The sequence below is a fragment of the Clupea harengus genome, chromosome 5, assembly GCF_900700415.2.
Source record: "Clupea harengus chromosome 5, Ch_v2.0.2, whole genome shotgun sequence".
Classification (NCBI taxonomy): domain Eukaryota; kingdom Metazoa; phylum Chordata; class Actinopteri; order Clupeiformes; family Clupeidae; genus Clupea; species Clupea harengus.
The window spans coordinates 9,927,130-9,939,738 of record NC_045156.1 but is presented as its reverse complement, the minus strand read 5'-3'; the positions used below and the strand labels follow the sequence as shown (position 1 = coordinate 9,939,738).

The following is a 12,609-nucleotide window of genomic DNA, read 5'->3' as shown; positions in this document are numbered from 1 at the left end:
AGTGTAGTAATAATAGTTTATTTCACTCATATGCAGGCGTACAAAACACAAACATGTCATCTAAATAATTTGGCTACTGCCATTGTCAGTCACTGTTAGTGACAGTGAATTGTACAAGTTAATGGAAGCCCTATTTTAATTTGTGAAAGAATGCCTCCCTCTGCAGGGCTTTATCAGAATTGCAGGAGCTGTTCAACAAGTTCCATATTGGGGATGTCTAAAGCCCAATTTATGGTTGTCTGTTTACGGAGACACGGAGAGCCCTCTTCGACGTTGCAAACCCTCTCCGAGCACCTCTCCGTGGCCTGGCGTGCTCCTCCCAAATTTTGTAACTATCCGTCTCTGTCAATCCGTCAATATATCGCTGTTTACCTTGTGGGTAGTAGTATGCCAACATTAGATAGCTGGCTCAGACACCTCTCAAATCCCCTTAGAAGTATTTTTCAGTTACAATAATGGGGTTTTTACATTGCACAGTGTCTATTTCTCGGTAACTTAAAAAAAATCTAAGCAAAAAAAAGTCAAACAAGCAACTTTTATACAAATACGATAATCTACGGAGTTTGGTCCGCCATCTTTTTTTTTATTATTACTTTGCAACACCCACAACCGTCGGAGAACCATAAATATAAACGGGTCCGTCAAGGCAACTGCGTGACCACGCAGTAACAGAGTCGTAGAAGTATATTTCGGCCTTAAGAGATGATCACCCAGCGAACTGGCATGTATCTGCTATCTCTACCTAAACCCCAAAGGTCATACAAACGGCTACAAACCCAAGCGAAGCCACCTCCTTGAATTCAATCAATGTAAACTATACACTGTTTTTATAGAGTACCTTGTAACAACATGATATACAGTGTTACAATATACAAGATACAAAGTGTTCTGCAGCAATTAATAATAGAAACAAAAGAGAAACCAATTGACATGAATTCTAGAATAATAGAATAAAAAGAGAATAATAGAATAAAAAGAGAATACACTAAATGGAATTCAATGCGGTAAAGCAGACCCCTGTAAAGACCATGTAGTGATGTCAGTCTCTAAATTTGGTCAGGACTTCCTCAGGAGCTCCTCAGCCAGACGGACACGCAACAGACCTGACAGTTACAAGATCCCCGGGAGACCACAGTCTAATGGGAACCATGATGAAGAGAGAAGAGAGACAGCTACACCCGGTGAGCCTCTGGAGATGGTGACAGGACCTGAGGCCTCAGCTCAACGGCATGAAGAGTAAGAAGTAGGTCATTATAAGGTGTGCCTTGACAGTCGTTACAAACCCAGCTGGCATAGTGAGATGATCAAAAGTAGACACAGAATCTGCTAATAGTACTGTAAGAGTCCTCACAATGGACACGGTGGACTTCTTAAGTGTGTAGTGTATCTCCAGTATAGGGAAAGAGATGAGAAACCAGAAATATGCTGGACAGGGTTTACTGTAATATCAAGACTGCTATCTAAGATTAAAATATGAAACAATTAATTCAAACATGCATCAACATAATGGGCTCCCCATGATAAACTAACTCATTCAACATCAGATAGATTGATGCACTAGATAAATGTAGATACGGGATGGTTGTTTTCACCTTTTTTCTGTCTTCTGACCTAGATTATGTTTTGAAATGCCATAGTGTGTCCATTGACTGCATGATAAATGTACCATCAGTTTTTTCCCCACAAATTCTACATTCTGGTAACCATAACAATACCACTTTAAATGTTTGCAATACAGGATAGGATCTACAATTCCATATTTTTGGAAGCTCAAACATTTATGTGACCCATTTACTTCACCAGACGGAGCTGTGTAATTGAACCAAAACAGATAATGTACTCGAAACATATCTGAAGGTGTTACGTCCTCCTGCCCCTAGGGGTAATAGTTTACCCTTGTGCCTATTTTGTTGCTTTGCCTATTTGTTTTGCCTGTGTGCAGGTGTGGCCTGTCAGCCGGGGCGGAGCCCTATACGTCTTAAGGCCGGGGTGCCGCCCAGAAGGCTCTTACTCTACTGCGTGCCGCCACGCTATTCGGGCCTGCTCTTCGTTGTCCTACTTTGTCGTTGAAATTCTCCTATGTTCTATTTCGCTTTTTGTTGCAGTTTTTCTCCATTGCTTTGGCTCATTTCACGAAACAGAAATGACATTCTCAAAACAACACGTGCAAACCTCCAAACCACTGTGCACTTGTTCACAACAGATTTGAATTTCTCATTGCTTTAATCAAATTGCAATTGTATTAGCACAATCTTGTAAATGACAAGTACAATTGCCTACAGTTTGCACAAATTTCAAATGATTTAGCACTTCTTTGCAAATGGTTAGGTTCAATTGCCTTCAGTTAGCCCAATTACCAATTGAATATAACTTGCTGGTCTAAACTGACTGTTGCTTCTCAGTCAAGTCGTTGTTCTCTGCAAAACATGTTGGCATAATTTCCTTGTGTACATCATCACCTGCACCATAGTTCACTCCACTGTCAAAATCCTTCAGGCACATAATACCATGAAAAACATCATGGTATATACTGTAATATGGATCTCTTGGATCATCGGCTTAATTTTCAGGTGCAACTAGAACTTTACGAATCAAGGGGGAGATTCACACATCCGATCACCGATCACACAGTAAGTTTAGTTAGCTGACAGGTCCTATCCAGAAGTGTAAATGCTTCCATCAAATATCTAGAGCTTGACCAAGTTCAGTACAATTTATGAACATGGAAGCACCTGGCCAGGGAAACAACCAAGGGCAACTGCCTGCTCGAGGAAGAGGAGGAAGAAGAAGAGGAAGAGGAGCAAGGGTGGATGTCCCAGGCCAGCGCGGGGGCAACATCACCATGTGTACTGCCATTTCAGAGAATGGTGTAGTCACCCACATTCCCAGTCTTGGCCCATACAACACCCAGAAGCTCCTGGTGCTCTTGGACCGCCTGCACTCTGATCTTATCCCTCTACATGAGGGGGGTTTGGTAGGGCCTCACTTGCCTACATTTGTCATTGTGTGGGACAATGTTAGCTTCCACTGTGGCCCGCTCATCAGGGCGTGGTTCACTGCCCATCCAAGGATGCTGATGGTGCTCTTATCACCTTACTCCCCATTCCTCAATTCTATCAAGGAGTTTTTTTCTGCATGGAGGTGGAGGGTCTATGAGCATCGGGCTCTAAACCAGAGGTCCCTTCTCCAGGCAATGGATGCTGCTTGTGTCGATGTCACAGCAGATCAGTGTAATGGATGGTTGCGGCATGCACGCCGATTCTTCCCCCGTTGCATAGCAAGGGAGAACATCAGATGTGATGTTGATGAAAATCTGTGGCCAGACAGACATGAGCGCGAGGATGAGCAGGGGAGTGAAGACCAAAACTAAACTCCAGCTTTGCTTTACTTTCCTACTGTATGTGTTGTTACAGTAGTGTAGGCTATACATCATTTTAGTTTTGATGTGCTTATTGTTTGACAGTATATTGTGCTGTACACATTTTCTGTTTCTGTTTGGCAATTATTGTAACAATTACTGTAACAATTTCCATGGCAGTAGGAGTGCAATACAGTATGTGATGTGAACCCTTGTTGGCTCCTCTTGAATTCATCTTTTTTCTGTTTGATACACATAGTATTCTGGAAAGAAAACATCTACTACAGTAACCATTCAGTGTCAAAGGACTAAGCCAAGATTGAAATGTGCACATGAGGGATATTTCTATGGTCCATGGCCATACTGACAAAACATCTAAATGTTTTGACCTGCAGTGTTTAAACAATGCCAAAGGGACTTTTCATTTTGGGGGCACTGACTATTTGTATGAGAAAAGGAATTAGTTTTGACTGATGAGTTGTCTGTTTTGGGAGAGATATGACGTTTTGCAGGTGTGCCATAGTGTTTTGCAAAACCATCTGGGCTATTTTGGCAAATGTATTTAAAGCTTTGAGAATGTCCTTTTTGAGAAGGGACTTTTCATTTCGGGGGCACTGACTATTTATATGAGAAAATGATTTGGTTTTGAAGCTTGAGTTAACTGTTTTGGGTGAGATATGACCTTTTGAAGGTGATCTATGTAGTTGTGCTGAACCATATAGGCTATTTTGCCAAATGCACTGTAGGTGAAATTGGTACCAGCCTCACATGGGAGTACCAGACTATGTAGGTAACTTACCCTGTGAGCAGGAGCCGGGGTAATGTGGGTGCAATTGTGTGTAAATTGTGATACCGTCTTTGCGAGGGCCACCAAGACACACTGGTGCTGTCCTTGCAACAGCAACAATATGTTGGTAGTCTCACCCGATTGGACAGGCATCAACCATTCAACACAAAGGCAGATCAATTAAGTTGAACACCTAGGGGGCGCCACACAAAGTGTAGTGTCCTCCACGTGGTCAAAATAATGATAATCCACAAATCAGTCTCGTTAAATATATCAGTCTCATAAAATATATTATACTATCAATTTGGAACTCTGATTAATAATTAAATTAATAACTACAACCAAAGTTACCTTACTAATAGTATAGTTGAAGGTCATTAGAATTCTGAATAGAAGAGGTTGGCAACGTCCATTCTTGTGCAACATTAAATAAACCAGCGTATATAAATCAAAGTATTTATTCACACAATGATACGAAAATAACACACAATATGTAATCTAGCTAAATGTAACTAACCAATGAATTGAAGGAATGGGTGTATGTGTAATCGAGAGGGAGTGTGTGTGTGAGCTTGTGAGCTCGGGGTTGCGCTGTTAGGAGCGCGCCAGAAAGAATGTGTGTGTGTGTTCCTTTGTCTGATCACCGTAGTTCCGCGTGCATGTGTGTGCACGCACGCGAACATACATGTGATGTGAACAAGGACGAGCCTATATGCAGCGCGAAGTTCGAGTATTCTCTTCGCGTGTGAGGCTATGTGAAGGCCAATGTATGTGTAATCGTGCGCGATTAAGATGCCATGTTAGGAAAGAGGGAAATGGTTAGTGATGCATGCAAGACCCGATGTGTCTGAGAAGCAATCCTAACGATAACCCTTAGATGGTGTGGCGAAGCCAACTACCAGCTAACAATGAACATATATATAAACAGTTACGTTCAGTAAACAAAACATATGAAACACATGAACAATGGCATGTAAACAGTCTTATGCTTAGCCAGGTTGTGAATAGCTAGGATAGCTAAATGCCCAGTTAATGTCAGAGTTACCAGTCCTTTGGGAAAAGCTGGTCCGACGTGGATGAGGCAGAAAAGAGATGATGCCGTCCGTAAATGGAGAAAGTTGTCATTGCTGTGATGTCTGTGTCCCTGCAGTTTAGATCGGAGGATTTGATCGCTCAGAACGTTGCAGTCTGCCTTTTGTTCCCGTTGTGTGGAGTTAGCTAGCAGGTCTGTTGTTAGCTGCTTTCGCTAAACTTACTGCGTCTCACTGAGCAGTTCGTTGACTGAGAGATCTTAGGCGTGTGTCGGCCTTAAGAAGTGAGAACAACGAGAGTTGGTTGTTCACCGGTTGACGGTGTGCTCACGCGGTGTTGGAGGTCCAAGAGGCTTGCTCCTCGCGGACGATGCCCGGAGGGAGAGAGAGGGGTCCTAGCCAGGTGGGCGCCGACAGAGAGAGAGTCACATCTGGGGAGATGCGGCTATTATCCACGCTCAGGTGGGCGTGGTTAAGAAAAGCATCAGGTTACATTTTTATGACAGGTAAAACCTGACGTAGTTTCCGGGGGAACCCATAGACAAGTTACTGATTACAGTCAACCACAATGGACGAATTCCAGTGTACCTACAGCACTTAGAGCTTTGAGAATGTAATTTCTGTTTCAAGAATTGAGCCAAAGCAATGGAGAAAAACTGTAATAAAAACCCCTAGACACAAGCCCCACTTGACTCCTCGTCATATGTTGCCGATCGGATTAGCTGGTCTGTAACAGAAGGGATGACCAATTGTAAGATTTCAACATATTCAGTATTTTCTTGCTTACTTTTAAATGCCATTTTAATACCATGCCATTTTTTTTATAGAAGTTGTGTCTTCTAGTACCGTCCATAAATAATTCAGAGTCTACAACTTGAGGTTCAGTGAATTAACACAAATAACTTTTTGTGTGCCTTAGATTTATCACTTCTACTACTGGGCTCATACACTAGAATATTTGGTATATTGCTGGCTGTCCTGCCTGTTGAAGGCCCATTTGCAACATAAACACCATAGAAAGCCATACACTCATCATGTATGGCACATCTTGCAGTCTTCAGTTTACAATGTGTACGATGACAACGTGAAGTCTAATCTAAAGTGTAAAGTCTAACAGACCAGTTTGAACTAGTCCATTTAAGAATATGACTTCAGTAGGGGGAGATGAATGCCAAATGACTTATTCCTCAACTGTCAAATTATTTAGGCCGAGTGTGAAATGTTTTGTAAACACATTAGAAATTGAAATCCAATGTCAGATGCAGAAAGACATCATTCCAAAGATGTGAAGACAAATTCTGACAGAACTGCCCATTAAAACTGGATATTATTTATACCATGATGAAAGAGTCATCATTGCATTGGAGTAGTGCCCAGAGTACAAATTGCTATTTGACTTATTTACCACTAGATGGCACTACAAGTCTGTAACCCGTCGAATACCTATCATGACCTAGCCAAGTGAGAGGAGCATTTCGGCCATGCTGACCAACAATGGAAGTCAGCCCTGAGGCATTCTCAGTAACATGTAAACCATGAACTCTATCCCACTCCTATCCAGCAGGGGGCGTATCATCTTTCTTGGTCATGACCTAGAGGCATCGATAATGTTTTGAGCTGGGGCCACAATGACCACCTTTGATTATCTGATGCAAGGGTGCACTCTTGATCGGTCCAAGTTTATGTGTGTTGATCCAGGGTCATCACACCCATGTTGGCCCAAGTGCAATAGCATCTTGCTGACCCAGAATGACAGGCTAAATCAAGTTCATCATTGGCCATGTTCACCCCAAACACCATGAGAATGCTTCCCTGGTTTCAGATGTGCTGTTGTGCGGTGTGTACATTTCACTTCTCACTCCCTTAAGACAGGCTAGCAACAGATGCTAGCCTCCTTGCTATAGTATGTCCATTTCCCATGCCTTTCTTGTTAATGTTAAAGAGACACAATAAAGCTCACAATGAATAAGTATTGACTGCTGTACTAAGCTGGTGTTGTGCAACTAAGCTACATTAGGAATCACTGTGTCTGTGAGAGAGAGAGAGTCTGTGAGAGAGAGGTCAGTTCAGGCCACGTCCTTCAGCATACTATTATGACTGCCTGTGTCTGAAAATTGAGTTGGAAAGAGTGTTTGATGTCTGTGGAAAGCAAATGCAGAATTAATTATCCCTCTCTCATATAATCTGTCCACCACATGCTGAGCAAATCACAAGAGACATTCCATTTTTAACTGAGACATTTATTAATGTATGCATGTATTCCATTTAGATTGAATGCAAATACAGCAAGAACACACCATCAAGCACTAGGGGGCGCTGTAAAGCCAGTGGATTGGCAAGGGTGAATTGAAGGGAGGAGCACTAAAGAATTGAAGAGTTTTCAATACCTCATGCCATGCACCAAGCACAAGCCTTCACAATCTGCTCTCTATCAGTTAATGCACCAGCACTTGTCAGGTCAGAGAAGAGGGAGAGAGACAGCAGCCTACTGTCTGGGGGTGCTTTTGCGCCGTAGGACTGTCACTTAAACAATGAATGTCAGCTAATTCTCAGACCCACTGAAATGAAGGCACTTTGCCTTACCATTGCGTGACATTTGGGAGTCTCGAAGACCAGCCATAACAAGGTCAGGATGTAATAATAAATATCTCATTGGAATATCTCATTCCATTCCAGCGGCAGTTACTCTTGAAATGGTAAGGCACCCAATGTTGCTATGACAATGCTATGCCACTCACAGTTGTGTAGTTACAGTGCGTTACATTTAGAGCCTGTGCTGTCTCTCGTAGGAAATCGCATAATCTCCATGGCAAGACATCTGCCATCACAATTTTAAAAAAAAAAGTAATATATTAGGTAATGTAAATTCAATAAATATCTGGATAGAGATTTAAGCCAAACATGTTTTAGCCAGTCCTCCCATCAACACACCACCAGAAGTACAAACAGAAAACTCCTTCCCCAAGTTTATAGCAGGTAAACATATTTTTTTTTCACAAGTTAAAGAGGGATTATCCAATAATGCGACACCACAGAGAATCCAAAGAGATTCCTGGCAGTGTCACCGCTAAGAGAAAAACCCCATTGCCCACAAATCAATGAGAAGGCAATGAAGGACTCCAGTGTCATTGGAAAAGATAAAAAAGAAAAGAAAAGGCAAACATTAAAAACATCAAACTCAAATAAGCATGGCGGGTTAGTAGACTAGTTCACAGAGACAGCACTGAACAGTAGGTAAACTAGAGCCATGAAGCCGTCCCGCTTTTTACACAGCATATGTTGGGCTGAAATTTAAGTAAATCTGTGATTACGGAGATTAACGCATGCATACATTTCTTTCCACTCAACCAATTTAGACCACTTCCAGTGAAGCATTTTTTTTTTTTTTTTCCCCAAACCTTTTTGTTCACAGTTTCATCTTTTAAACTGAAATCATTGCTATGGTTCTTACTTAGCAAGATGGTAATGAGAGATAATTATTGCAAATATCGTCAGCAGTATGAATCACAGTATTTCAAAGGAAGGCATATTTAGAGGCATATTGTGGGTATCTTTCTTTGTTATCTTTCATCTTCTGCCGTCTGATCAAAGTATTTTTCTTTTGTTACACTGGGATGAATGCATAGTGTATAACAGGGGGTATTTTCCAGCAGTTGTTTTCATTCTTTTTCATCCAACATTGATTACGCTTCATTTTCCGAAAGGCAAAGAATTTGTTTTTACCCGTGTATAGATTTGACCAGACAGGGATGAACACAAAGCCTCTGTCAGCTAATATTTCTATCTACGGACTTCTTCACCTGGCTGTTGTGGCAAGATTATAGTGCTGAAATGCTCATGTGCCACTATGAATCCAGGCCTTTGCCGCCCATAGAAAGAGTGAAATAACAGGTGCTTCGAGTTTTATGCTAGGGGAGAAGACGCCTCACATTCACCATTCGTATAAATACAATATCAAATTCATACACCATAACTTAAAAACAACTTAAATTTTCAAAATAGAAAATAAAAAAACTCACATTTAAATAGTATTATTAGATAAAACATTTATTGTAAGACCATGTGTTTGTTGGCTGGGAGAATTTCCTACACTATATAGCAGTCTGTCTGTCTGCTCAACTAATGGCAACATGAACGATTAAATGAAGAGTTTATTTGCAAAAAACAGGTATCTCCATTTTTATGCATTTTCATATATCAAATTTTTGTATTGTGTATTCCAGGTTCTCATTCATCTGGAATGCACAACCTCAAACATAACCTCAAACATATTCTTTATGAAAATTCCCAAAAATGGAGATACCTGTCTTTGCGAATAAACTATTCAAATGCAAATTGAGCAAACAATATGATAGAGAGAGATCTTAATATCCTTTTTTTTTTCCCTTTCATTAGCTTTTCTTCAAAAGCAAAAATGACAGTGTCTGCATCTACGTAATCTTCCTGGCAACTGCCCCCAAACCCTCCTAGACCATTCTATATGCCAAACAAAGCGAGGAGTGTCCAATAACATACAGTAGAAGTGCCTGCGTAATCTGGCCGTCATGTCTTTGTATGAAACTCTTTCTTCTGTTCGCTTTACAGCTGTGACATGCACAATCTAAACTTGTTTTTCTGAGAGAGTGTTTTACAGCATATCTTGCCTCGCTGGGGCAAGTGTCATGGACCTTTAGAGATGACAAGACTGTCTCTTATCCCCCCCCCCCCCTCCTCTCACTCTCCTTGGCTATTTTAACATTTTTTTGACTCATGCATGTGTGGAAGTGACCGTATAATTGATACATGTTTGTCATTTACAACCAAATATTGCACTGGACAGTCTATAGTTTAAAAAAATCTTTAAAAAGCTAAAAAGACAGCAGTAGAATACAGTGTCTCACTGGTTCACAGGCATTTACAGGCTGGCCAACGATCTAGAGACCCTCCTGAATGGGGGTCGACTGTACACCTCCAGCACACTCCTCAAACAAGACTGTCAGGACAGCGTGATGGATGATTATCTCTGTAACTACTTTCAGGAGAAAGTAAGATATTTACAAATTGCTCAGTCCTCATCAGCATTATAATTATTTTTTTGGGATAATGATTGTAACCTCCATCTGTTTCAGAAGAGTGATGTATTTGTGAGTGTGTGTGTGTGTGTCGTTGTGTGTGTGTGTGTAGCAGTTTGCTGACTGTGAGACTCAACAGGACAATCCAGTGCTAAAGCTGTGTATAATGGCATACTGACACACATAGGACAACACTTGGAGATGAAGACAGACTGTATGTAGAGTACATGAACCTGTTCTTATTGGAATGCAATTGCAATTGCTCTATGGAATTGTCTTGGATTCCACAACCAGCCACCCCTCCCTAATAATAGTGCAGTATTCAGTATTCAGCAAGCAGTATTCTATCCAAATCTATATAAACAATGGGCAAACTCATTGAGAGACAGTGAACACTTTCAGATACATTTCAGATGCCGAGAGGACATGGATGTGACGTGATGTGAAGTGACGGGATGAATGGAGGCTGCATGATGGAGTGCTTGGAGTGCTTGGCTGCAGGAACATGATTGGTCGGAGAGTCTTTCCTATTCGCTCCTGGCTGGAGGAACAATAGCACGGAGACTGCGCCAGGCTGAGGACGAGTAGAGGGAGGGAGAAGGTGGGGTGAGGTCTTTTCTGGATGCAGGCCCTGTGGTTTGGTGGGTATTGTTGGTGCGTTGTATTGTGATTAATCGTCTGGAGGTTGTGATGCGGTGGTGGCGAGGACCCTGAAGGGTTTGTGTCCCGTCCCTGATCCTTGGAGCTGATTCAGGTCATCAGGACTACAGAGGAGGAAAACACAGACACTTACATGAGGACACTTTGACTGAACACACATCTAACGTGGCCAGGGAGCTAAACAGAGTTAACTAGCATCTTTTCCAAACACTACCGTTGTGTGAATCGGACTTTCCATAACCGCCCCCCTGACAGAAATCATGTAGTGTAAAATCCTGAGGGAAATCCTGAGACAAGTTATCCTGAGTTATCAAGTCCTCGTCACACACATTCGTGTAGTATGACTTGCCTGCGACCAGCGCTACTGTCTGTGATTAAAAGGTTGTGTAGTCAGAATGGCCTATTACAGATCACATGCCAGAATATTCTGGAACTCATCTGTGCCACACCTGACCCAGAAAGAGGCCGGATCTGAGCCCGACAGGTACTTTTGAGCTCCTGTCTAGGAGATTGGATTTAGCATTGGCTACGCACTGGTACTAATATCCATGAAGACATTCAGCTTCAAAACAATGATTTACCAAAAGGTCAAGGTACAAAACGCTGACATTTACTACTGATCAGGCATTACCTTAAAACAGGAAAAGTGCTTTTGACTTCTTGTTCATTCTAAATGTATCAAGGTTGTTGTGCGATTTTGATTTGATTTAATTTCATTTTAAAATCCAGACATTTGACCTGGCATTTACCGGACTAACACAATAACATGTTCAATTATTATACACAGAAATGTATGAGGACTGCAGAGTAAACTGCAGCCAAACAGCCCCTCACTCAAACTATTCAGTCCACCCTGTCAATCACCTGGTTCAGTAATGCTGCACCTCTAAAGCACGATGCTGAGCTCTTCCATATGGAGATCACATTTTAACTCACCTCCGGCGTCCTGTGTTTCTCCTCTGAAGATTCTGTTTCCCTAACAACCACCGCCTTTGTCACCAGCATATCAGGGTGCTGCTGCTTGGCTTCCTGGATCGCCATGGCGAGTGCCTGGAAAGAGGCGATAATTCAAACCTGTCACTTTGCCTCTTTGTCTTTGCCACGGCTTAAGAGCTCAGCGTAATAAAAATGAAAAATATTCAGGCATTTTTTTTCCCACAAGTTGTAATGGAAGTGTGTTGAATGCCCGACTGGAGGGGAGGTATTTGGAGTGTTTAAGCAGTGTTGGTTGTCTTTCCACTTAGTGTAGTGTGCTGTGCGTGCTTACCTGATCTTGGTCAACGTCATCATCTCCTGTGATTATTATCCTTTTCTCAATCCTGGTCTCTGAGTAACCCCCTTTCACTGTCTGGAGATGAACATGACATGACAGATGGTGAGTGGAGTTCAAAGGAGAGCAGATGCTATAGGTATCAGAAGAGCACAAACTAGAGGCATAGATAAGAGGTGTTTGGGTTCAGAGGTGAAGTAGATGCGTTGAATGATCTTGTTGTGGTACTTGGTATTTCTCCCTTTCCCCCACAAGGGTAAATGTGTGATGGTGACATGACATTTGCAAAGCAGTTGGTGTAGTAAAACTAATTACTGATAAGGCCTTTGCTTCAGAGAGACACAGCCTCTAATTAGGATAAATGTAAGGTACCTAGGATGCCTCTACCCTTGACATACTGTACATGTCCTCACATCTTACATGTCTATAAGGAGTCTAAAAACAAACAAATC

At 41.8% G+C, this 12,609-nt stretch overlaps 1 protein-coding gene across 9 annotated transcripts in view; it reads right to left on the bottom strand.

Moving 5' to 3' along the window:
- Positions 1-7,398: 7,398 nt before the first annotated feature.
- Positions 7,399-12,609, bottom strand: part of LOC105909843 (band 4.1-like protein 1) — a 92,136-nt gene continuing 86,925 nt past the window's right edge. For 8 of the 9 annotated variants that reach the window (XM_031567636.2, XM_031567642.2, XM_031567643.2 and 5 more), the window contains 2 exons: positions 12,155-12,235; positions 11,815-11,937 (listed from right to left, as the gene is read on the bottom strand). In XM_031567636.2, the coding sequence (XP_031423496.1) occupies positions 11,815-11,937; positions 12,155-12,235 (204 nt within the window). Of the gene's footprint in view, positions 10,992-11,814; positions 11,938-12,154; positions 12,236-12,609 lie in introns of those variants that run through there. The other variant, XM_031567638.2, reaches the window with a different exon arrangement.